Raw genomic sequence first — 26,328 nt, 5'->3', positions numbered from 1 at the left:
TGTGTTTGTAACCATGTGACTGATTTATCATCCTAACATGTCTGTTCCAGCTGTTGGCTCTCTCTTGATCGTTATTTTATCTTGAGTTTTTTCATACCCGTCTGCATCATCATCATCCTCAACTGTTTTGTCTTCATCATCACTGTGTGGAAACTGGCTAAAAAATTCTCCAGTCTTAATCCAGACCTCTCCAAACTCAAACAGATCGGGTGTGTGTGTGTGTACTATTATAGTTTTTATGAGTCAGTCTTTAATTTTGTTTTATCTCAGTGTTTTTGATGAATTATATTTTCTGTAGGAGTTTTACAGTGACCGCAGTGGCTCAGTTGTGTGTTCTCGGCGGGACGTGGGTCTTTGGCTTCTTTCTCTTTCAGGAGAAGGGGACTGAAGTCATGTTGTACCTCTTCATCATCTTCAACAGCCTACAGGGGGCGCTCATCTTCATCATGCACTGCCTGTTGTCCAAAACGGTACCTACACATGAAAACACAGAATGAATTAACTTGAACATACTGAATGTTTAGTAAAAATGGTTTGTTTTAGACTTTCAGTCACATCACATCACATTCAGTCACAGTTTAACGTGACAGTTCAACTAAACAAAAGGAGAAATTTACAAAATGTCTTGCTCATACTCGTCTATATAATGGCAGTTGATGGTGAACTTATTTTAAAAAAGGATGCAAAATTTTCATAGAATGATTCCATGTGATTCATGCCATATATACAAAGCATTTTAAATTAGTGGTTGACCGATATATATTACCAAGGGCAAGATATTTGGCATTTTTAAATTATCGGCATTTTTCTGTCCAAAGAAGCTTTTATTTTAACAGTGATAAGAAAGCCAGCACCTAAGCACAGATGAGAGTGTAATCTTGTGTTGTGTTGCATGCTCTGTTAGGAAAGGCCTGATCTTCCTGATGTTATGCATTGCAAACCTGCATGATTGTGCCATTCTTGCACTGTGGCCTTTGAAGGTCAGCTGGTCATCAAAGATTACCCCAAGATTTCTGATCGAACTTGATGGGATTATTGGTGATGAACCTAGCTGAATGGTCAAATTGTGCTGTACAGTCAGAACGGCAGGGAAGACAAGAAGCTCTGTCTTTGTTAGGTTGAACTGTAGGAGATATTCTTTCATTCATGCTGAGATGTCCTCCAGGCAGTCTGAGATCTGTGTAGCTGCCGTTGGATCATCTAGTTGAAATGAAAAGTTGGGCTGTGTCATCAGCATAGAAATGGTAGGACAAACCATGTGTCTGTATGGATCCCAGCGATGTAGTTGATATAGAGAAGTGGAGAAGTCCAAGAACAGATCCCTGAGGAACCTCCATGACCAGTTGATGTGTTTTAGATACCTCCCCCTGCCCCCAGGCCACCTTGTAAGACCTACCTGTGAGGTAAGCAAAGTGGAGATCCCGTGATGCCCAGTGATGAGAGGGTGGACAGAAGTGTCTGATGATGAGGTGTCAAAGGCAGAAGATAGATCCAGCAGAATGAGAACTGATGACGTGGCATCATCTTTCACAATCTGCAGAACTTCAAGGCAGTTTGAGTTGAATGGCAGCTTTTAAATCCTGATTGGGTATCATCCAGTTGGTTACTCTGAGAAAGGAAAGATGATACCTGGTTGAAAAGAACTCATTCAAGTGCTTTCGCTATGAATGGGAGAAGAGAGACAGGTCTGTGGTTACCCAAGCCTGCTTGAATAAAGTGTCAGTGTGGAGAGATGTGTTGATGGTGTGCGTGAGTGCTGGTAAAAGTATAGGAGCGATGGCTTGTAGAAGGTGTAAGGGGATGGGGTCTAAAGGGCGGGTGGAGAGGAGAAGTTTACATACTTCTGCTTCTGTGAGAGGAGAGAAGGAGAAGAGGAGATTTTTAGCTGTGGGTGTGGTTTTTGTGAGTTCCTGGGTGTGTATAAAGTTGAGAACCGACTGCTGATGGTTGAAGTTTTAAAGTTGTGAAGAAATTAGCAAAATCATCAGCCGTTAAAGAGGTGGTGAGAGGTGGCGGAGGAGGGCAGAGGAGAGAATTAAATGTTTGCTGTGTCTGAAGCACTGTTGATCTTGTTGTGGAAATATGATTTTTGGCAGTGTGGACCTTGACAGAAAAAGAGCAGAGCAGAGATTGATACGTGCTCAGGTCAGATGGATCTTTTGATTTGCGCCATTTTCTCTGCTGCCCTGAGTTTGGACCGACATTCACAGACAACCTCAGATAACCAGGGGTTGGAGGGAGTAGCACATGCTGTCCTGGAAGAGAGAGGACAGATGTTGTCTAGGCAAGAAATTAAAGTGGATCATAGAGTGTCCTTGGAACTATTCACATCCAGTGATGAGAACTGGGTGGGAGAGTGAAGAGAGGATGATGGGAAGGAGAAAGGGAGCATAGGTTACATCTGAAAGAAACCGGCAGGGTGTTGGTGGCACATAAGTGGTAAGTTGTAAATTAAAAGTGGAAGGAATGATCGGAAATGTGCAGAGGATTAACCAAGATTTTTGCTGTGGCACAATTGGTTGTGTGTATATGAGGTCGAGCTGGTTGCCAGATCTATGGTCACCTGTGGTGGTGAGCCATTGAAGATATTGACTGCTGCAGAACACCCCACAAGAGCTGCAGTTTTGGAGATGCTCTGACCCAGTTGTCCAACCATCACAATTTGGCCCTTGTCAAACTCACTCCAGTCCATTTTTCCTGCTTCTAACACATCAACTTTGAGGACAAAATGTTCACTTGCTGCCTAATATATCCACCCACTAACAGGTGCCGTGATGAAGAGATGATCAGTGTTAATCACTTCACCTGTCAGTGCTCATAATGTTATGCCTGATCGGTGTAGCAAGAGACCTTCTCTGTCCCAGACAAAACCTAAAATAATAAATAATTTAATAATTATGGCTGTGTGGTGAACCTATGAACCGAACTCGTATTTAAACAACTATCATTTTGTGTTGTTGTCAAAGGAAAACAGACATAAATTTTGGCTGTATTATTTGTGTCCCCTTCAAAAATTTCTCTTGAGAAATTTTATGTTTAATGTTCCCCCCCAACTGTTAGATGAAATTTACACCCCTAGCACCAGTGCACGATTCTAGTAAAATACACAGCTTGAGTGAATACAGCTGCACACGCTTTTCTATTTAGCAAACCAAAAGCCTATAGCATGCAAATGACTCAAATCAAAACTACTGCGGGACAGTTTGCCACTTAAGCACAAGTGATGTGAACAGCTGTACAAATAACAGAACACTTTTCATATTCTAATTACAAATAAATGCAATCAATATATAAATGAGAATACAAATATAAAAATAAATAGTACACAAATTATTATTTCCTATAGCAGCAAATAACAATATCAATGACAGAAATATAAAACTGGGTGACTAATCACTTATATATAACGGCTTTATATGAGCAACCCTGCTCCCTAAGATATCCGTATCAGCATCAGTAATAAAAAAAATCCATATTCTGAGTGGATACGGTAGGGTTGGACCAGAAACAAGCTGTAAATTTTTGTTTAGTCAAATAATTTTTAACATTTATTTTGGCTGTTGTGTCGCCCCCTTCAGGTCAGAACGGAGTATTACAATCTGTTTGGCCGAATGTGCCCTCAAAAGAAGAAAGGAGAATACAGTACCAGCCAGTCAAACAGCACTCGGGTACGTTAGTGCGTTTTTTGGGGTGTTTTAAAGCAGCATTTGTGGCTTCAGCTTCATTTTTTCTTTGACTTTGACAGAAACCGCTGCGGAGTGACGGCAGCACAGCAGAGTCACAGATATAAAGTCCTGATGGATGAACACAAGATTGCAGACATCATACATCTGTTACTGGAGATGGAGTTATAGGTCTGTCTTGGGAACAGCTAAAACGGATCACTCCGTTAAATGAATAAAGTATTTAGGTTGCTTCTGTCTTCGGTTTTCAATTGTTGTTTGTTGTGCAAGTGGAGGGTCTTACATTTTATACCATGCAAAGGCAGGTTTTTTTTTAAAAATATTAAATGTTTTATAGCATGGAGGGAGATCTTGATATGATTATGTCACAAACAGTTAAGTATTAAAATAATCCCTCAGAAGTCTGAAAAAAAGGGTTAATTTATGATGGTTTTACAATACATAAATGGTCTGATCAGAGAGATTGGGGTTATAATGCATGATGTTAAAAATAAATTGTTGTCTGTTTGTGTACTACTATTTCCTGAGCTTATTTTAAAATGTATTAAAATGTATTTTGTTAAAATCATTTTGTCCTGTTATTATGCTGATGATGAAACTGTAAACATCTTTGCTGATAAACAGTAGTTCTGATTTTTAGTACTTTTTTCTAGCCTGTTTTTATCTTATCTGCCTCCACTACACAGGAATGTAAAGACTGCAATGACCAACAGTTACCCTGAGTGAAAATATTATATTTATTATATTATATTATATTATATTGGTAAAGATTTACATGTGTGAAAAGGACAAATCTTATCAACTTATTACGCTGTGGTATGTCTTCAGGTCAGAGTGAGTATTGCAAAAAAAAAAAAAAAAAAAAAATGCAAAATCTGAGAAGAAACGACCACATTTTACAATAGTCCAGTAACAGTCAGGTAAATGATCATTTGTTTAAACAAAAAAGTCTTAGTAAAAAGAAATGGTAATAACCCCTTCAAAGTGTCTCATTTGTTACACATTTTAGGCCTATTATGAAATCAAACATATTGTGAAATAGTCCATTTCTTCATCGAGTCATTCATTAAAATTACTTAGCGTGTATTACTGATCTCGCTGACGTTATTATAATGATAACATGAGGAAACGTTCTTAGAAAATATTTTTGTTAGCTGGGACAGGCCCTCATTTCTCAGAGGGTTGAGTTCTGACAGGACCCTAAAACAGCCAGTCCAGACACGCAGAACCCGGAGAACCGGCAGATCTGTGACTGACAGCTGCGTTCTCCAATGAGAGCGGAGCTCGTGAATGGGGAGGCGGGGCTTCCAGGCTGAGGAACGCGCACTGTGAGCCAAGTGAGAGTTCGCGAGCGTAAATAAAATGTTAGGTGTCATCTTTCTGTAGCCGTCTGTCAATTTCACACATTTCTCAATAAGTTCTCGTCAGCTCTGTGAAGGCGCGCTTGCAACTTTCAGCGTTTCTGAGGGATTTGTTTGGTCAGAGGATTGAACGGTCAAAGGAGCGCAGGCAAGTGCGTTTCATGAGCAACAAGCGTACTTTACAATTATTATACGCAAATACGATGCTATTTAAGTGTATTTAATATACTTGGTTGAATATTTAGTTAGAGAAACGTTTTTTTTTTAAATAATGATGAAAAATGTTTTTCCCCATTTATCTTAGCTTTAAAGAATAGATTAAAACAGATCTAAACGTTTTAATTGTATTTCTGTGATTACTAACGTGTCGTTTTTGGGCCCCCGCCCTCACATTTTTTTTTTTCTATATATAAAAAAGTATAGAATGAGTTAAAATGAAGGAAATTCTACATTTAAACATATTTTAAATTGGGTATTTATATGTACAATTTATCATTTTTTCATTTCCATCACACAAAGCATTTTAGGTAATTGATTTTATTCATATACGTTCTTATTGAAATGAGATGTGATGACAATGGAACAGAAACATTACAAAAAAAACAAAAACAAAAAAACATTGTGAATAATGATTAAAAAACAATCCATATTTTGACTTAATTGACAGCTAGCAGTCTTGTTGTGTCATCAGGTTCAAGGCTTATCCAGCTATTTCTCAAAAAATTGGAAAAAAAAATTACCAAGATTTACCAAGTAGTTTTTTTTTTTTTTTTTTTTAAATAATCAGTATCAGAATTATAGGTTAAAATGTAGATGTCTAAAGGCCCGTTCACACCAAGAACGATAATAACTATATTTGCGTCCACACCAACAAACGATAGCGGTCTGTTTGTTCTAAGCTCACGCGCTGCGGTTTCAAAGTGTGTAAAACATGTTTTTGCTGTTCTTGTTGCATTTACATGGCTTTAACCAGCAGATGTCCTCAGCGTGCTATGTTTGGAGTGAATAGCTAGTGTAATCGATCTAATCTAACAGTGACTTTAGCTGACGCAGTCAATAGAGTGGAATAAAAACAATGCCTAGTCTTTTTCACTGCAACTTCAAAGTAAACAATACAATGATAGCAAAACTAGCGCTGGATACCTCAGGTAGTTTTATGTTACGCTGTTTGCTATAACGATCTCATCGTTAATGCTTCTCACCATTTTTTTCCCGAGGGTATGACCGATTGTTTTCCATTCATCCATTTTCTTTAAAGTATAGGGTTTGACTTCTCAAACGGTGGCTATTTCTGGACCTCGAGATAACCTCTCCGCAGTGTCGTCGGCCATTTTAAATGCGTGAGCCTGCAAATTAGAATGGATTCTGATTGGCTGTTAGTGATTTATCGTTGAACAGCGGGAAAAAATAGTTCTGAAAGTGATCACAACGATATCGTTTCTCTATATCGTTATCGTTATAGCTGTGGTGTGGACATTGCTATTCTTTTACATTTAGAACGATTTTTAGATCGGTAACACTTTACAATAAGGTTCATTAGTTAACATTAGTTAACTACATTAGTTAACATGAACTAATAATGAATTGCACTTATTAATCTTTGTTAATTTCAACATTTACTAATACATTATTAAAATCTTGTTAACATTAGTTAATGCACTGTGAACTAACATGAACAAACAATGAACAACTGTATTTTAATTAACTAACATTAATAAAGATTAGCACATACAGTAACAAATGTATTGATCATGGTTAGTTCATGTTAGTTAATACATTAACTAATGTTTAACTAATGAACCTTACTGTAAAGTGTTACCTTTAGATCTTTATCGTTATCTTTATAGTTATTGTTCTTGGTGTGAACGGGCCTTAAGTGTATATCTCAGGTCTTCTAACTGGTGACCATTTCTTTTTCACCTTCACTGGTTTATTTTAGGTGATGTGAGAAATTTAGAAGTACAAATACTCCATGTAGTTCCTCAATTAACATGGACTCAAATGTGTAATAATTAAAAAAGCTTGTTTTCTTGTGTCTCCAGGATGGGTGCTGGAGACGTGTTTCGTGCCCCGGTCGCAGTGATCGGTGCTGGGTTACTGAGTGTCCTGGGACTCTCATGGTTTTGGAGTTTGGTGGCACTTTTAGTCATTTACTTATGTTCTGGAGGATGGAGGTTTCTCTATGTGGCCGCATGTACCATCAAGAGAGACATTACGTAAGTACAAACTCTCACTTTGTTTACTCATATTGTCTGGACCAGTGTGTATGACGTAAAATAATGTCGAGAAAGCTGTTAACTGAACTCTTTCTTTGTCTCCTCCAGTGGTCTGTACGTACTGTTGCGTGTGAAATTCTTCATGGATCATTATATGCGTACACAAAGCACTGTCCCGTCCATATTCGCCCAGCAGGTGGCACTCCACCCGGAAAAACCGGCTCTTATCGAGGAGTCCACAGGCGAGGTGTGGAGCTTCTCTGAGCTGGACCGGCGGTCGAACGCTGTGGCACAGTGGGCCCTCACGCAGGGCTGGGCGTCAGGCGACGTGGTGGCCATCTTCATGGAGAGTCGCCCTCCCACGGTGGCCCTGTGGCTCGGACTAGCTAAAGTGGGCGTGGAGCCGGCGTTCATCAATTTCAACCTGCGACGCGATTCGCTGATGCACTGCGTGGGCGTGTCAGGAGCTCGGGGGATGGTGTTTGGGGCGGAGCTTCTGGATGGTGAGATGCGCTTTACTTTGTTCGTCTGTTCGCAAACTAAACTGTTGTGATTTTTTTCAATGGCAAATGGAGATATTTAGTGAGAAGTGTGTCTAAGAGCCGATGGTATATACATAACAAATTTTGTTATAAAATACATAACAAAATGTACTCAAAATTAGTTTAATAACTCTTTAAAAACAGTATACTTTTTGAAATATTTTAAGTTAGAATATGTTGACATTATATATATATAATGAATGAATGAATTAATTAATAATGAATTCATTCATTCATTCATTCATTCACAAGTAGGCAATAATAGGTTTGTAAATGCAAGGGCAAAAAAGGACAAGCTCTTTGCTATTTCATGTTCAAGTGAAATAAATAATAAATAAAATATAAATAATGATAATAAGCAAATAAAATATAATAACAACAAAAATAATAAATATATAATAAATTATGATAATAAATAAATAAATAAATAAAATAAAACAAAATAAATAATATCAATAATGGTAAAAAAAAAATAATCAAATAAACAACATAAAATAGTATGATAATAAATATATGATAAATCAATCAAATAAATAATAATTTAAAAATAATATAAAAATAAATATAAGTAATACATAATGATAATAAATAAATCAAATACATAATATAAAATAATATAGTAATAATAATATAAATAATGATAATAAATAAATAAATAATAAATGATGATAAAAATAAATCAAATAAACAACACAAATATAATAATAATAACAAATATAACAATACATATATAATGATTATAAAAAAATATAGTAATAAATAATAATATAAATAATAATAATAAATAAATCAGATAATGAATGATGATAAAAAATACATCAAATAAACAACACAAATATAATAATAATAATTATAATAAATAATAATAACAAATATAATACATATATAATAAATAATGATAATAAATCAAATAATAAATGATGATAATAAATCAAATAAAAAACAAAAATATAATAATAAATATAAAAATAATATAGTATTAAATAATATAAAAAAGTAATATGTTAATAATAATAAATAATAAATATAATAAGTAAATCAAATAAATAATTATAAGTCGATCGAATGGCTGATGGTTTGACTGAATGTCTCATATATGTGTGTGTGTGTGTGTGTGTGTGTGTGTAGTGTTGCTGGAGGTGAAGGAGTCTCTGCGCTCTCTCGCTCTCTTCTGCACCGGTGCGGCTCCTGACGAGACTCTGGACTCGCTGTCGGCTCTGAACCTGGACGTGCTGCTGGCTTCATCTCCTGACACGCCGCCCGCCGTCACGCACAACAAGGGCTTCAACGGTTGGTTGGACTTTCACCATCACACTTCACTCTCTGTGTTCATGGATGATGTGCTTCATCCTTCTGTGTGAGTGAGTGAGTGAGTTTATTTACCAGAAGGTAAATGTCTCCACACGTCTCCAGACACATTTTAGATGTTGCAATCGTTCTCTCTCACTTTTTGGTGTCATGAAGACACGATCAGGTCACATTTCACCACAGAATCCAAAGGAAAAAAATGATGAAGACATGATATTTTGCCTAAAGAAGACAAATGTATTTTAGCCCGTTAGCCGTTGTGATATTATTTTAATTAAAATAAAGCACATTTTCCTTCCCCAACTTTCACTTTTAAGTTTTATTGTAATTATTCTTGTTATTTTAAATATATTGATTTATCAAATGGCAAATTTATTTATATGGCACCATTAAAAACAACATAGTGCTTCACAAACCAAAATAATAGTAATAATAAATAATAATTACAATTTATTATTGTTGTTTATTATATTATATATTGTTTTAAATATTGATTCTCATTAAGTTATGTCATTATATTATTTTAAATCTGATTAATTGAATCATCACAGATATTACCATGATAAATACATACTGTAATTTTATGTGTACAATATATTGTAAATGTTTATTACTTGATCATGAGAATAATGTCACTATGCCAAAAATCTTAATAGTCTAGTTATCTTGTTTATGTTGTATATTATGTTTACATTATTTAAATCAGCATAAATGAATCATCATAAATATTACCATGATGAATAAATGCTTCTACTTAAGACATATGTATATAATATAAAATATATAATATATGCATTTAAAGTATTATACATCATTAAATAAAATTATTTAATTAATTACAATATATATAAAGTAAAATACAATTGTTTTATTTTGGGGGAAATGTGCATAATTGCTTGAAAATGATGCCACAATGCTAAAAATCTTAAAAACAGGTTTAATTATCTAATTTCTTGTTTCTTTCTTGTGAGTTTGGGTCGAATATGAGCCGGTGGTGTGTTTGGCAGGTTGCCTGAGATTCACCCCATTATAAAGAGCGAGAGAGGCAGTGGTATTGCGTGTGTTTTCAGTCAGAGAGCGAGTGGTTAAAGTGGGGAAAAGGTTACATACCAGCCAAGAGCACAGTGGCAGCGCATGAAAGAGAGAGAGAGGGACTGAAAGAAAGTCTGAGGTACAAAAGCAGATTGTGTGAGAAAAAACACGACGAAGGGACAAAGAGAGCAGAAAACACATCCGCTCCCTGAAGAGATGCAGAGAAACCAGGATTAGGAGATGCAGGAGAAAGACAGCAGTGTCTTTTACAGACATACTGATGGACAGAGGGTTTGTAAATGTGTCAGAGGGTGAGCAGTCATCGGTTAATCACCTCTGACACAGTCAGCTGGCCTGATCACGAATGTGTGTGTGTGTGTGTGTGTACAACCCTCTCCAGACGCCAATCACATCTGACACAACTGGAAACATGATTCACACTATGTATTCCTGACCTTTCCCCCATAATGCATATGTGGGAAACCGTTTGATTCATATCCTTACTTATTACACAACCTAAGGGTGTACTCACACTAGGCACGGTTGAATTGAACTAACCCCGAGTGTGATTGTCCCCCATCCCCACTCCCCTGCTGGCCTGCACTCACACTGCAGTTAACGTTCCGGGCCGGAGCACACTTACTTCATATATGATGCAACTTTTTGTATAGAAGAAAACAGGAAGAAATGCACATTTGCTAACATATTGCCTAATAGATTTATCATTTATGCCGTGCAGTGATTTTCACTTGCACGTAAAAATAACGACTTTATTCAACAATTGAGACAGTGTTCTGACGTAGAACATGGAAGCGCTGCACTGTGTTTACAACATGAACAGTGTAGGAGACTGACAGGGAAGAGAAGAGATCGTTGCACTGTTTCTTTTAACTTAACATTGACTCAGTTAAGTTGTATGTAATTAGAATTTTAAGTATTTTCAACTGGACAAATTTAGCTATTTGAAATAATAAATTTTAGTTGAAATAACTTTATGAAAGTAAGGTGAACTTACTTTATTAAGTTTACAATACCAAAGTTTATGTTCATTTAACTTAACTTAAGTTGTCATTTTGCGCTCAGTTAAGTTGTGTTTACTTAGAATTTAAGTATTTTCAACTTGACAAATTAAGTTATTTGAACTTATAAAGTTTAGTTGGAATAACTTTACAAAAGTACAGTGAACTTACTTTTTTAAGTTTTAAATCCAAAGTTCATGTTCATGTAACCTAATTTGACTTATTTTCTTAAACCAAATAAATTATTTTATTTAAATTGTTCTTTTATGTCAATTGTAAATAATTATTTTATTTCAAATGTTTCAGCCATGTTTCGTTTGAGAACTTTATTCCCATTTAAATTCATTTCTACTGCAAATAATAATTGATCTGATTTCAGCCACTGAAACATATAAACTGCAAATCAAATCAATTTAATTTCTCAAGATCTCAGCAGAGGATGAATAAACAACTCCAAAACAGCTTTACCAGCTTCACTTATTACAGACCAGTTTGGCTTTATTTTTGCCTTTACGTTTTATAGTGATATAGATTTTTTTTTTCTAGATTTGTTCTACTATAAAGTAATTAATCAATTTTCTCTTTGAGTGCAATCAAAAGGATTTATTTTCTTTGTGTGAAGTCACAGAAATTCATCGGCCAAAATGTCAAAAGGCATCTTAATTGAGGAATTGGAAAGTGAGCAGAAATGACCTCTTAACTTGAAAAATATAGTAGTGGACGTATGTATCCATTTTAGATATAAAATAAATCTAAATTCATAATAAAAATAATTGTTAGGGCTATTTTTTTTCTTTTATGGGTAATGTTAGGGTTTACATTAGTCTGTAATTATAATTATCTTTAGAAACAAAACTACAGAAGTGTATGATACAGTATGTGCTCATTTTGATGTTATTTCTGTGATGTGTGTGTTTCTGGTCTCAGACAGGTTATTTTACATCTACACCTCAGGAACGACAGGTTTACCTAAAGCTGCCATCGTGGTTCACAGCAGGTTTGTGCAACACTGTTCTTAAAATACTGACCAGACATCATCTGTACGACCGTTTCACTCTGTGTTTGTTTGCGCTGTGTCAACAGGTACTATCGCATCGCTGCATTTGGATATCACTCCTTCGGTCTGCAGCCAGATGATGTTGTTTACTGCTGCCTGCCGCTCTATCACTCCGCAGGTCTGTTTGCAGTACATAAACATCTTGTTCAACATGCTCTGTTCAGCTTATAGATTAAAGATCACTAAAAATACCTTAAATAACCTTCATTCTAGTGATATCGACCAGGGCTGCGTTTCCCAGTAGCATATTAAACCTAAGTGGATCGTAAAACCATTGCTACTAATGGCCTCAACGATCAACTTGGCTCACAATGCTTTTGGGAAATGCAGTCCAGGTTGGTAAATTGGTCTGATATCATCTGATAACCCAACCAGTGTAAAGGTTCCTCTTGTGTCAGCTCCACTAGGGATCTACTAGGGATGCACCGATACCGATACTAGTATTGGTATCGGGCCCGATACCAAGCTCATGTACTTGTATTCGTACTCGTAAAAATACCCCCGATACCATAGACCGATACCTCATGTGACATAACTGACAGAATTTTCCGTGCACAGAGACACCGGCGTCAGCAGCAGAGACAATGTCAGCCTCAGGGGTGTGGAAATACTTAAATTAATGATGACAACACACACATTGCGAACTGCATGCTTTCAATCACAATTCGTTATCGATTAGTGAAGGCGGGATAGGCGGAATTGAGCTGAATGACACAGACCAGAAGTGGACGTAAACATCTGGGTGAAAACAGGATATGTGTCAGTATCCATGGATTCGGTCTTAAAGGGACCGTAGCCTATATTTGTCATTAATGTTAATAAAACAACAAAATATGTTAAATAAATATATACTTGGTAAATAAACTTACTGTATCTGAAAAACAAGTTTATTTAATTTGTATCTCTATAGTATTTGTTGTATTGTTTGTAATTTGTTTGTAAATTTCTTTTTATATAACAAACTGCAACATCACCAAAAAAAAAAAAAAAAAAAGAGAGAGTGAGTGAGTGAGAAATTAATAAATGTATAGGCATCGGTATCGGTATTGGCGAGTACTAGAAAAAAAAGTATTGGTACTTGTACTCGGTCCTTAAAAAATGGTATCGGTGCATCCCTATAATCTAACCAACAACTTTGTTAATGGACAAACGTTTTGTTCTTATTTAAGGTAAGTAAATACTTTCAATTTAAATATATACTCAGTATTTTATCATCAGATATCACCAATGACATTTTAAAATCAGATGACCAACAGTTCATGCACCCTTTTCACACTTTGTGCATATTACACTGGTATTAAACAACAAAACAAAAACTTTGAGAAAATACATCTGAAGATTGGATAAAGCCAGGTTCATTTTTTTTGTTTGATTTTGTTAACATGTTAGAGTTAAATGTTTTTACTGAGGGGATTTTGAATTTCTCTTTTTATTTCTCTGTAAATCAGAAAATACTGTCAACAGTAAGAAAAAAGACATTTACACCATAGTCTTATGAATAAAATGTAAAGTATTTATCAGGTGAATTATATATGAACAAACCCCTCAGTAAAAACTTTCAGAATATGGATAGGAATAAAACTGTAAAGTTTGGTGTATGTAAGTGCTGCTGAAGTGGAGAAGAAAACTCATTTTGAGAAAATGGCCTTTAAAAATATGCATTGTAACTGAATTCTAGTTATGCAAATGGATAAAGTGCAATAAAATAAACACTTCAAAGCATACTTGTTTTCTTTCCACTAGTCTGAAACAACATTTTATAAAAATAAAAAAAAATTCTCAAAATTGACCAGTGCATGAAAAAACAATGTTTTTGCCTTTAGAGTCTTCCCTTAAATATCTTTAATCCCATGTGACCAGTTTTTAACATTTAATTCTGAAACAGCTATACTTAAAAATATAGATCTATCAATATAGAAAAAGTATTTAGGATGAAGCCTGTTGTTACATTCAATTCTGTGTCTCTGTTGGCCCTTGAAGGAGCTACCAAAATAATTATCATTATTAAATGATGAATAATCCATTGAATCTAAAGTTTAGATCACATGGGTTCAACAGACAGGATCAGTGTAATCAATTATTTCTCTTCTTTCTCTTCTTTCTCTTCTTGTTTCCCAGGCAACATCGTTGGCGTAGGTCAGTGTCTGCTGCACGGTCTGACGGTGGTGATCCGCAGGAAGTTTTCTGCTAGTCGTTTCTGGGACGACTGTGTCAAATACAACTGCACAGTGAGGACCTTTGACCTCAATCAGTCATTACAGAGATCCGTCTAGTGCAACTAAATCTTGTAATTGTGCATTTAGGACGGTCAACTATCAGACTTTTACAGTACATTCAAAAGGGAAGAGAAAGCACTTTGCATATCTTTTGTTGAAGGTTATGTTTCCAATCGTATTTTGGTGCAGATTCATCTGTCTCTGTTCAAAATAAAAGTTAAATGCTGCACCATGAAGAAAAACAGTTTGTCAAACAAAAAGTATTGTATACAGTAAATAATTGGCTTAATAAATATAATACTTTGTTTTCAAGGTCTTTTTTTGTTAACTTTTTTGTATGATAAACACTTTTGCATTAGATGTCTAGTGTAAAATACGAGTAAACCCAGATACGAACCATCAGGCCATGAAACAATCAAAACCAACTTTGTTACTGTCTGATTAATTGTCTCATTTAAACCGCTTAATTGTAGTTTGTGTGTTTGCAGGTGGTCCAGTACATTGGTGAAATCTGCCGGTACCTGTTAGCACAGCCGGTCCGTCCGTCCGAGTCTCGTCACAAGGTGCGTGTTGCCACAGGCAATGGTTTGCGGCCCAACGTCTGGGAAGCGTTCACTAAACGCTTCAATATCAAACGCATCGGTGAATTTTACGGAGCCACCGAGTGCAACTGCAGCCTGGCCAACATGGACAACAAGGTGCGTGTGAATCTTCCCTTATTACATTTAATAGGTATTATGTGTGTTTTATTGATGTGTAATGTGCTCCTCTGGCCAGGTGGGGGCGTGTGGCTTCAACAGCGTGATTCTGCCCAGCGTTTATCCCATCAGACTGCTGAGGGCCGACGAGGACACCATGGAGTTAATACGGGACAGTCGAGGACTGTGTGTCCCCTGCAAACCTGGTGAGAGAAACACACAATCTGAACCTGAAAACACACACAGTAGATGTGTGATTTAATTTCTAAAGAAGGAAGTAAAATATTAAATAATAATAAACTGCATAAAATATTAAATATTTTTGTATAATGACGCTAAACTTTATAATTGATTGCCTCGTAAGACAACAAAGCTGTTTTCTATGTGAATATGTAGTAAACTGTAATTTATTTCTGTGATCAAAGCTGAATTACTCCAGTCTTCAGTGTCACATGATCCTAAAGAAATCACTCTAATATGCTGACTTGGTGCTGAAAATAGTTCATATTTTTGATATATTAGTGATAGATTATTATTTTCAGGTTCTTTGATGAATAGAATACTTTTTGAGAAAAAGTATGTGGAAGTTGAATGATATATCTTTCCTTTAATATATTAGCATATCATATTGTGAATATTATCTACGTATTTGCCTGGCAACTCGAAACAAACCGAGCAGCTTCTGAACACATACTGTATCATGACAGAGTAAACAAGTGAATTTCACAAGTGTTTCAAAAGGTCTTCCTTTGTATAATTTGCAAATGGATCAAAAGTCATCTTCTGTCTGGCTAGTAACAGTAATGTACACAACACTTGGTGTGTCCTTGTTTGTGCTTGGAGCTTAAATAAACCTGTTTCACATCAGAGACAAACAACAGCCAATGAGAAACCAGCATTTATTATGACTTAGAGTGTAAATGAGGTCGTGTCAGTTTGTGGTGTAAAACACGTCACCATTTTCAACTAAAAACTGAAAACTTTTTATGCCTTTTTGCCAATAATTTACTAGACAACTGCGTTTTGTGGGCCTGAAAACACAAACTTTTAAAATCAAGTTTCAAAGTGCAAGTTTTTGAAAAAGATATCGTTATCGTCTCAGTGTAAGCTACAAAAATGCAAATTTGTGAAAACGGTGATGTCATGCGCACGTGTATTACATGTTCAGTAGTGTTTCTTTACAAAGTGACATCGCCATCTACTGGCCAGGCAGCAGAATACAGCGTTTTTTTTTTTTGTTGTTGTTTTTGTGGATCCGTGTGAACAGGGATTGTTTTGACAACGTAGTCATCTGTACATGAAAAATGCAAAGGAAAAACTTTTCTCTTTTTAGTACATCGTCACTGAAATACTGTTATAGTTTTTATTAATATTTTGAATTGGAAACTAGCAAAGTTTTTTCTATTGTATTTCAGTAAATATTTTATTTTAATGAAAATGTTTCTTTGTTTTTTTTTAGTTAACTATAATAACCCTGGTGTAAATATGCACCTACAAGATATTTAGCCCTTCAATACAAGTGTTTTTGTGTATTTTCTGAGCATTTTAGGAGAACCAGGGATCATCGTTGGCCGAATCAATCCAAATGATCCGTTACGTCGTTTTGATGGCTACGCTAATCAAGAGGCCACCAGTAAAAAGATTGCGTACAACGTCTTCAAAAAGGGAGATTCGGCGTATGTATCAGGTAAAGCCAAAGCTCTCCGGATGTGGATTGATCCTCTTGTGTACCAGTTGGATTCCTCTCACACAGTGTTCTTCTGTCTCAGGTGATTTGATGGTGATGGATGAGTTTGGTTACGTGTATTTCCGGGACAGAGGCGGAGACACGTATCGCTGGCGGGGCGAGAACGTCTCGACCACGGAGGTGGAAGGAGTTTTGAGCTCTCTGTTGAATCAGACGGACGTGGCCGTCTACGGCGTCTCAGTGCCAGGTGAGACTGCAGATGTTTGAAATAATTAGCGTTTTATATAAAGAAAGAGCTGCAAATGCTTTATATAATGAGGTGGAGATTAAAACTCACAGTCATCTCCACCGGTTTCAACCTCACAGTCAAGAAAATAAAAGTAACTGTGATTTTATGTTTTACAATTGGCTCTTTAAATCTAATTGCGAGTTTTTATGAGATTCTTTACATGTTGAAATTCCAACTATTCCTTGTAATTGCAGCTTTATATCCCTCAGCTGTGACATATCTCACAACGTGACTTTGAATCTCTTTGAAAAGTTGCAACTTTTTCTTGTAATTGCAGCTATATGTATCTCACAACTGCAACTTTGTAATTAAATGTGACTTTATGTGTTGTAAAAAGAAAATACACAGGTAAGTGTGGCTCTATATCTTGTAATTTCCACTTTAATCTCGTAATTGCAATTTTCTATCTCTTAGTTGTTATTTTTCATATTCATATTTTGGCTATTTCTTGTAGTTAAAGTTTTATATTTCCCAGTTGTGACTTTATATCTTGACATATCTCTCATTTCTGTCACAGTTTTACATAATTACAACTCACTGTGACTTTACATGTTGCATTTGCAACTATTTCTTGTAACTTTATATCACGCAAAGTGACAGTTTGAATCTCATGAATTGCAACTCTTTCTTGTAATTGCAGCTTTATATCTCTCACAAGTTCGACTTTATAATTTTCTTACTTACATGTTGCAATTGCAACTATTTCTCGTAATTACTACTTTATATCCCCTGTTGTGACATATCTCGCAACGTGACTTTGAATGGTGTAACTATTTCTTGTAGTTGCAGCTTTCTGTCTCCCAGTTGTGATTTTAAATATTGAACTGTGACTTTTTCTTTACAATTGCAACTTTATAATTAGCTGTGGTTTTACCAGTTGCAACTGCAACTATTTCATGTTAATGCAACTTCAGATCTCCCATTTGTAATTTTATATCTTGAAACGTGACTGTAGCACATTTGCAATGATTTCTTGTAGTTGCTACTTCATCTCACAGCTGTGGTTTTATATCTCCCACGTGACTTTATTTCTCATTTCAAACTTTGCTCATGATCTGTTTTCAGAAGCTAAGCAGGGTTTGGCTTGGTTCGTGTTTGGATGGGAGACCGCACAGGCATTATAATCTCCAAATCATGATACATCAATAAGTGTTACAGCCGTGTCTCTCTTTTAATCATCAGGTGTGGAGGGGAAGGCAGGAATGGCCGCCATAGCGGACTTGACGAATGACTTTGACTGCAAAGCGTTTCTACAAGATGTGCAGAACGCTCTTCCCTCTTACGCTCGGCCCGTCTTCTTACGATTTTCACCCGAGGTCGACAAAACAGGTGATGGATTCATACACAATTTTCCTCTGTATCTTCCCTTGTTTTCCTCAAACATACACTGAAAAGTTACTGAAAATGTAATTTAATGGTAAAAGACTGTAAAAATGCTACATTAAAAACCTGTTAAATTGGTTAACACTTCACTTACCATATACTAGCGATGTGCGGATCAGCTCTAACATCACCTGAATCTGCTGTAAAAAACAAACCATCCACCCACCCAAACCTCTGATTTTCTCTGATTTAGATGATTTAGTTTACCTGATCATCACATTACAATTACTGTAATTCTCAGTGTTAAGCGTGATTATATGGTAACATATTACACTGAAGTAGGCTGCTTTTAAATGAACATTTACTGAAAGTAAAAGCTCTTCTTTTTCTTTTGCATTTCCTTAAAAGCCTAAGCACAGGGTTTACTCCCTTCAATCTTAAATCGTCACTGCAACTTTCTGAACACACACACAAAGAAATTAAATGCGTTCAGCTCAAGCAAAGGCTGGATAGGCTTTATTCGTTTTTTGTCATCTATGTGCTTCACAGCCATTACATAGCACATTCCCAGCACTTTTTCCTTTATGTTTTATATAATGGCCACTAGGAGGTGCTCTAGGCATGTTTTGCTTGATTGGTTTTCCCTGAAGAGAAATGGGTTGTTGAAAACGAAAGTAAAATAAAATAAATTGACAATTCTAGAATCACATTTGATGGAGTTTTGTTTAATTATGCTTCTTTTAAGTTTTTGTTATTAATTGGGTCAATGACATGACGTGCATATGAGTCCAAGTGCATTATTTCCTTTTAAAATAATTTGATAAATTCATGACATATATCACTTTATTCTATAAAAAATCATTTAGTTTGAATTCATTTTTAGTACATTTAAATATTACATATTATTTTTTGTTCTCTTAAACCTCCAAAATGTCAGGTAGTGCAACTGTCCGAACAAACGAACAGACTAAGAAAACCATTTAAAACTAAATAAGGCATTTGTGTGCACTTTCTATTCATTGGTATTTTCTCAGCTACTCGTGATAAGTTTTGATTCATCATGTGACTTTCTCTTTACCACCTGTGTTTTATGGTGGTTTTCAGTATATTATAGAGGTACAAAACAGATTTGAGTTTTTTGTAAACTAACATTATATCAGTAAATGCTTGTTTTTTACTACAAATTTAAGTTCAATCTATAAAACCTAAAATGTTGCTGCCAAATTTTTTTTAACCATAAATTTCTGGTTAAACAGCTGTCAGTTTCACTGATTCTTGTTTTAACAGTGTAAAATCTTTCATTTCTCTCACCTCCAGACACATTTAAAATCAAAAAGACTCGCTTACAGAAGGAAGGATTCGACCCCGGACAAACCACTGACCGGCTCTACTTCCTCAACAGCCGTTTGGGGCGTTACGAGAGTCTGACGGATGAACTCTACAGCGACATCATGCAGGGAAACATGTCTCTATAAGTACCACAGAGTGTCTTTATTGTGTAAATGTCATAGTGGGGTATAAATACGCAGTTTATTGCACAAAATCAGCGAGATAACTGCACTACAATCAAGCTCATACTTGACACACTGTTCGGTTAGTACTTGAAACTACTAGTTCTGCCTTTCACATCATTCTATAGTAAAACAAATACCTTATTTCAATTCAGGCACATATGTTTATAGAGTTTTCTGATTAGAAATAATGGACTGAACTCACTTTGTGAAATTATCTGAGTAGCTGAACTAAACAAAGGTGCTTTACATGATTTTTTTTCTGAACGGATTGCATAAAATGACATATAACTGGAAATAGGTTTCATGAGGCAAACACATTACTGTAAATGACAGAAAAAGACGTTGTGGGGGAGCAGCGTGTGATTAGTTGGTCAGAAGACTAGTTAATCGGTTGTGTTCTCTGTGTCTGTGCATCATTTTGCATGTTTGGGTTTGTTGGTTTTGGAGAGGTTTTCCCATTCAGCTTTATCCAGGTATTTCTGACTTACAGCACTGTTTATGTGGTCAACACTGTAATTGAGACGTCTATTCGATTTCATTCTTTAATACTGACAGAATTACGGACAAGTAATGGTAATAGTATTACATTACGCAAAACATCTCGAATCACATGTTAAACTTTAGAATTTCTTTTTTAAAAGCAGGAGAAACTCCTCAGTAAAATAAAGTGTATTGAATCAAAATGTTTTGATGTGACATGTACATAATCATTAACCATTAGCAAATCAGATTGATTTATTCTTTTTTAGATGTTTTGACTATTTTACATTCGCTTGAACTGAAGAATTTTAATAAATTTAATTTAACAATTTTACACTATGAAGTACGAGCGTGTTTTTTTTTCAGCTTTAGACAATCTAACGCACAGAAAAAAACGAGAACAAATGATGCAAAGTGTATTCTTCTCTTACTCCTGTTATCATAAAAAACACTTCTCATGTTTCATGATCATGTTCTGTCAGCACATTGTGTAAAGGCTGTCCAAAGGCTGAACCTGCCGCTGCCAGTCAGATCTCTCCGTATGATCCGGATGCTTCTCTCTCACGTGCTTCGCCTTCCGGTATATGCTATGATGTTTCTGGGTCAGTGTGTTTCTTCTGGTGACTCTGAAAACCCCCTTTAAAAGAGAATCTCTCGCCGCAGATGGAGCAGCGGTAAGGTTTCTCTCCTGTATGCCATCGCTTATGGATCTTCAGGTCACTTGATCGAGTGAATGTCCTGTCACAATTTGAGCATTTAAAAGGTTTTTCTCCTGTATGAGTCCTCTGGTGTATTTTTAAGTCACTTAGCTTATAAAAACTCTTCCCACAATCACTACAGTGATACGGTCTTTCTCCAGTGTGAACTCTCAGATGAACTTTAAAAGAATATGGACTAGCAAAGCTCTTCCCGCAGTAGGAGCACAGGTACGGTTTCTCTCCGGTGTGAATCCTCTCATGGGTTTTCCGGTGAGTCGAATGATGGAAACGTTTCTCACAGTGTGAACACTGATACGGTTTGACATCGGTGTGTCTTTGTTGGTGTGACTTTAGAAGAGTTGAGTTTGTAAAGGTTTTCCCACATTCGCTGCACTGATACGGCCTCTCATTGGTGTGTTTGAGTAGATGGTTCTTCAGAAGGGTTACCTGGTTGAAGCTCTTCTCGCAGTGAGGGCACTGGTACGGCTTTTCACCCGTGTGGATTCTCTTATGCATTGAAAGATGTTGGTTGGTGCGGAAATATTTGTTACACACGTTGCATTGTAAAGTCTTTTCACTGTGTGTGTTTATATGAGCTCTCATACTATAAGGAGTGGTGAAAAAATCCTTCCCGCACTGTTCACAGCGAAACTCCTTCTTCACGGTGTGCTCTTTTGTATGAAGTTTCCTCTCTACGTAAGTAGGAAAGCTGAGGTCGCATATCTTGCAGGTGAAGTCTTTCTGTTCTGAGTGTTTTCTCTCACGTCTCGCTAAATTTTTCTGTTTGCTGAATGTTTTTCCACAGTCTGTCACTGTCTGTCGCTCTTTGGATGTAAAGGCAGTTTCTCCATCAGAAGATGAACCAGCGTTGTCATCTGAAATGCACAAAATGGGCATAAAATATCAAACTTTCTCTATAGCTTCTTGAGCTGAATGATCAGTCAAAATAAAACTGAAATTGTGATATGTCTTAGTGCAGTTATCAAACTGTAAAGGCTGTGTTGTAAATAAATACAAAGTCTATTATTCAATCACAGTCATTTTTACACATGCGTGCAGCTCATGATTTGCAGTTCTCAGTGTCTCAAACTGGCAGAATTCGCAGCAAATGCTGCCCCATGTGAATTTAGGTCAGCATTCATATGATATCTTTATAGTAATAATAATAATTTTGTTCAATCAGCATTTCTGGACATAAAACGAAGAAACATGCCTGAAGGAACAAAATCGTCATCATCATCAACATCATCATTTTGATCTTCATCCTCATGCTTAATCTGATCATCATCCTCATCCTCCTCATGTCTCTGTTGTTGTTCCTCTGCTGTGGTTTTTTCTCCTCTGCTCTCTATCAGGTTCCTGCAGTCCACCAGTTTGACGGAGCACATCTTCAGCGGCGTCTGCAGCATCTGCTGTTCTCCAGCGTTACAGTCAGAGGTTTGATCAGCGGATCCATGATCCTGAGCGTCAGTATAACACAGTAAAGTGAGGCTGAGCTCTGAGTCCTGTGTGTCTCTGGATCTCCAGACTGAATCCTGAGCTTCTGTCCCGTCAGTCACACACACTGAAACCTTCTCCAGATCCTGACAAACACAAATAAACAACAACCTGTTGATATTAGCCTCATTACTCAGCAGTTATCTCTAGTGGTTATATTGGTGATTAGATACTGCTGGTTTAATTTGAGATGTGCATAAGAAGTGAGAAGCTAACAAAACTTTGGTTTGATTGATCTGAAGGATGAAATGAGCCGCTCAAACCTCTCTGTTGGGTTTGTCTCCTCTTTCTCTCAGCTTTGCCTCCAGTGACGCCACCTCTTTCCTCAGCTGACAGATTTCACTGATGAAATCCTCAATATCCAGCATGGACAGATCAGTTCCTACTGATTTACAGCAGATCACATCCATCTGTGCTTTCATGGTCAACATCTGAACACAAACACATCACCATATTACAAGACGCATTTATAATCGACTGACACTTATCAAACTCAAAATTACTTTAAAATTATGAAGAACAGATTGTAATTTCTGAGAATATTCAGAGATATAAATTTCACATATAACGTGTTTAGGCATGTTTATGTTTAGTTTCATTATTGTAAGAATATCATTATATTACATTATCATTATCTAACACTTAAATTCAGCTGCTGTATTTAATAAACACATATTTCAGAAATTAGCCTAAACATTCTTGTGATATTCGTTTCTAAGCTTCCTTTAAGTGTCCAGCATTTAAAATTAAACAACGTGTTAACTATGGTTTTACTACAAATATCACAGTTAAAACACAGATGCTGTAGTAAGCAATGGTAAATGTGTTTACTATTACAAAAACATACTATTTTCACATGTTACTGTGGTGAAATCATGATTCTTTTACTTTTTAAGGATAAAAAGCAAATAAGCTCATTGAAACACTACAGACAGAAAATAAACAATCACATAAACAGCTTTAAAAAAAAAAAAAACATACCTCAGTCTCAGTGCGCCAGCCTTTGTTCTTCAGCGGCTTTACCGGCGGACTGAAGAGCGTAAGAGCGCCTCCTACAGGTTCACCTTCTAGCCAGTAGTGTCTACACAGCAACTTTATCCGTCGTTTTCTCAATCAAAAATAAAGCTGAATTTCAGTGAAAATGCCGCCAAAACCGTCAGCTAACACCCGACTGTGTGTGTGTGTGTGTGTGTTTTTTTTAAATAACTTAACAGGCAATGCTTGTTTTTTCATGGTAAAAGTTAAACTGTTTGAATGATGACCACGATGTAAGTTTTATCTGTTATTTTTGTACTTGATGTTTACTGCACCATTACTTGATTTCCTATATAACGTTACCGTACGTGTTTTATTGCATTTCCGAATCAGTTCAGCTCGGTAACATGAACTGAGGAAAAATAACGGTCATTTCTTGCTTTGATGGTACTGTGGTTTACCAGAAAAAAAGAGCTGTGGCTGAAATTTGTTTTTAGATGTATGCCAAATAAATCTGCACATTAAAGAGAAGTTATAGCTGCTACAAAAAACACGCTCGATTTTCACCCAGATGATTAATTTTTTTGCGGTAAATATCTCACCTGACGAGGTGGCACAAATGCTCTGGGAAAACACATGAAATTTAAAATTAATAACATTGTGTGAATGGAAAACCTCTTTCTTAATTAAATAAAACTCATCCCAATGATAACCATCCAACAATGGAAAAAAGGCCTTACAATCGTATTTTAAACCACTTTTCAACACATTTAACAGTGTTGCAGGCACTCAGATACTATTTTGAGGCTTTTAATATGTCGACTTCAATCTCTCAGATTTAAGACACAATCATTGTTCTATTCTGTCGAACACAACTTTATTTACAGAGTTTGGTTCAAAGCTCAATGCGACACTGCCCCCTACTGGCAGAAAGAGCTTAATGTACAGTTTCAGGACGAGCTGAATAAGTCTTTTATCCAGATTTACTGACGAAAAGACACTATGATGATTCTGGAGCAGTTTGTTCTTCAGCGTGTTTCTTCTGGTGGGTCTGAAAACTACCTAAATAAGCGAATCTCTCACCGCAGATGGAGCAGCGGTAAGGTTTCTCTCCTGTATGAACTCGCTCATGAGTCTTCAGGATGTCTAATCGAGCAAAACTCTTGTCACACTGAGAGCACTTGTACGGTCTTTCTCCTGTATGAATCCGCTGGTGATTTTGCAAGGTACCACATTTACTGAAACTCTTCCCACAAACGCTGCAGTGATACGGTCTTTCTCCAGTGTGAACTCTCTGATGAAGTATAAATTGAGCTGGATTAAAAAAGCTCTTCCCGCAGTAGGAGCACAGGTACGGTCTCTCTCCAGTGTGAATCCTCTCATGACAAATCCAATAAGATTTGTGGCGGAATCGTTTATCACAATGTGAACACTGATACGGTTTCTCTTCAGAGTGTATTTTTTGATGTGACTTGAGACAAGTAGAGTTTGTAAAGGTTTTCCCACATTCACTGCACTGGTACGGCCTCTCATTGGTGTGAACACGCACATGGGTCTTCAGATGGGGTTTGTGGTTGAAGCTCTTCTCGCAGTGAGGGCACTTGTACGGCTTTTCACCCGTGTGGGTTCGCTTGTGAGAATTTAGATTCCCTTTGGTGGCGAAATACTTGTTGCACTCGCTGCAGTGGAAAGGCCTTTCACCAGTATGAATTCGCTTGTGAGCAGTAAGACTGCTTTTGATGCTGAAATTCTTGTCACATTCGCTGCAGTGGAAAGGCTTTTCGCCAGTGTGTGACTTCATGTGAATTCTCATATTAAAAAGAGTGGTGAAAAAATCCTTCCCGCACTGTTCGCAGCGAAACTCCTTCTTCACTCTGTGCTCTTTTGTATGATGTCTTCTCTCTTCCAAGGTAGGAAAGCTGATGTCACATATCCAGCAGGTGAAGTCTTTCTGTTCTGTGTGTTTTCTCTCATGTCCTGCTAAATGTTCCCGTGAACTCAATGTTTTCCCACAGGTGGAGCAGGAAAAACTCTTGACCTTCAGCTGATCTTTTGATATTGGGTTTGTTTCCTCATCAAAAGATGAGTCGCCATTTGCTTCTAAAAGAAAAAAAGGTATTAAAATGTTTAACTTAAAGTGAACACAGATTTAATGAATCATTCACTTATCATATAGAAATGCTATAATATCTGTCTATATTTGTCTTTAACTTCTAGAGCTTAAAAATTAATCAAAATGAATTTGAAATTGTGATGCTGCTCATGATACAGTAGAGATGCACCGATATTAAATTTTTCTGCCAATACCAATTGCCGATTATTCAGAATGATATCGGCCAATACCGATAGTTTGATTTTTCTTAAGGAAAAAAAAATCTCTCCCAAAAAATGCTGCAAACTATACAGGGAACCATCTCATTTAGTACACTATTATATTCAGCTGCCATTTATTTTCAGATATAATAATTACATTCAAATAAAAACTGAAATGTTTGTATAAAACTCAGTTGCACATAAGGTAGTTTTCATGAACACTTAATTGTCTTCATGGCAAATTTATTCAAACATATAATTAACAGTAAATAAGCTCCTCTCTAGGGTTTTTTATAGCTAACTAAAGAACTGTAAACATTGTAAAATATTCCTGAGGTAAATGTGATGCTTTATGTGACATATTGTTCACAAGCTGTTTTATTGACATCTTTCAATGGTTAAAACACAGATTAAGTGATT

The 26,328-nt window shown here is 36.3% G+C and overlaps 5 protein-coding genes across 11 annotated transcripts in view; 2 read left to right on the top strand and 3 right to left on the bottom strand.

Moving 5' to 3' along the window:
- The window catches only part of adgre5b.3 (adhesion G protein-coupled receptor E5b, duplicate 3), a 102,763-nt gene that overhangs the window by 11,683 nt on the left and 64,752 nt on the right, over positions 1-26,328 (top strand). The window contains exons 14-17 of one of the 2 annotated variants that reach the window (XM_051885700.1): positions 51-209; positions 299-470; positions 3,579-3,668; positions 3,746-4,316. The exons of the other annotated variant lie outside the window; for it this stretch is intronic. Coding sequence (XP_051741660.1) covers positions 51-209; positions 299-470; positions 3,579-3,668; positions 3,746-3,790 — 466 coding nt within the window. The 3' untranslated portion in view covers positions 3,791-4,316. Of the gene's footprint in view, positions 1-50; positions 210-298; positions 471-3,578; positions 3,669-3,745; positions 4,317-26,328 lie in introns of those variants that run through there. 2 annotated transcript variants of the gene reach the window in all.
- Positions 1-26,328, bottom strand: part of LOC127508262 (gastrula zinc finger protein XlCGF52.1-like) — a 111,172-nt gene that overhangs the window by 71,105 nt on the left and 13,739 nt on the right. For 3 of the 5 annotated variants that reach the window (XM_051885997.1, XM_051886015.1, XM_051886023.1), the window contains one exon: positions 24,392-25,695. The exons of 1 other annotated variant lie outside the window; for it this stretch is intronic. In XM_051885997.1, coding sequence (XP_051741957.1) covers positions 24,596-25,695 — 1,100 coding nt within the window. In that variant the 3' untranslated portion in view covers positions 24,392-24,595. Of the gene's footprint in view, positions 1-24,391; positions 25,696-26,328 lie in introns of those variants that run through there. One more of the 5 variants, XM_051886006.1, reaches the window with a different exon arrangement.
- LOC127508364 (zinc finger protein 37-like) overlaps positions 1-26,328 on the bottom strand; it is a 95,395-nt gene that overhangs the window by 67,063 nt on the left and 2,004 nt on the right. The gene's annotated exons all lie outside the window — the stretch shown is intronic.
- On the top strand, positions 4,882-20,759 carry slc27a1b (solute carrier family 27 member 1b). Of its 2 annotated transcripts, none has more exons than XM_051885979.1 (13): positions 4,882-5,196; positions 7,087-7,260; positions 7,369-7,763; positions 8,931-9,092; positions 12,089-12,158; positions 12,245-12,336; positions 14,337-14,446; positions 14,923-15,132; positions 15,212-15,338; positions 16,682-16,819; positions 16,902-17,066; positions 18,291-18,437; positions 19,749-20,759. In XM_051885979.1, exons 2-13 carry the CDS (start codon positions 7,088-7,090, stop codon positions 19,904-19,906), a joined length of 1,947 nt encoding a protein of 648 aa, XP_051741939.1. In that variant the 5' UTR covers positions 4,882-5,196; position 7,087; the 3' UTR covers positions 19,907-20,759. The 2 variants fall into 2 exon arrangements, with proteins under 2 accessions (XP_051741939.1, XP_051741938.1); XM_051885978.1 differs by having other exon boundaries at positions 4,883-5,192.
- On the bottom strand, positions 19,898-24,172 carry LOC127508328 (zinc finger protein 501-like). The gene is made up of 4 exons (XM_051886143.1): positions 23,602-24,172; positions 22,884-23,051; positions 22,337-22,706; positions 19,898-21,998 (listed from the first exon to the last, which is right to left on the bottom strand). Exons 2-4 carry the CDS (start codon positions 23,049-23,051, stop codon positions 21,013-21,015), a joined length of 1,524 nt encoding a protein of 507 aa, XP_051742103.1. The 5' UTR covers positions 23,602-24,172; the 3' UTR covers positions 19,898-21,012.

The sequence above is a fragment of the Ctenopharyngodon idella genome, chromosome 1 (assembly GCF_019924925.1).
Source record: "Ctenopharyngodon idella isolate HZGC_01 chromosome 1, HZGC01, whole genome shotgun sequence".
In the NCBI taxonomy this organism is placed as follows: domain Eukaryota; kingdom Metazoa; phylum Chordata; class Actinopteri; order Cypriniformes; family Xenocyprididae; genus Ctenopharyngodon; species Ctenopharyngodon idella.
This window is presented reverse-complemented; position numbering and strand designations above follow the sequence as displayed.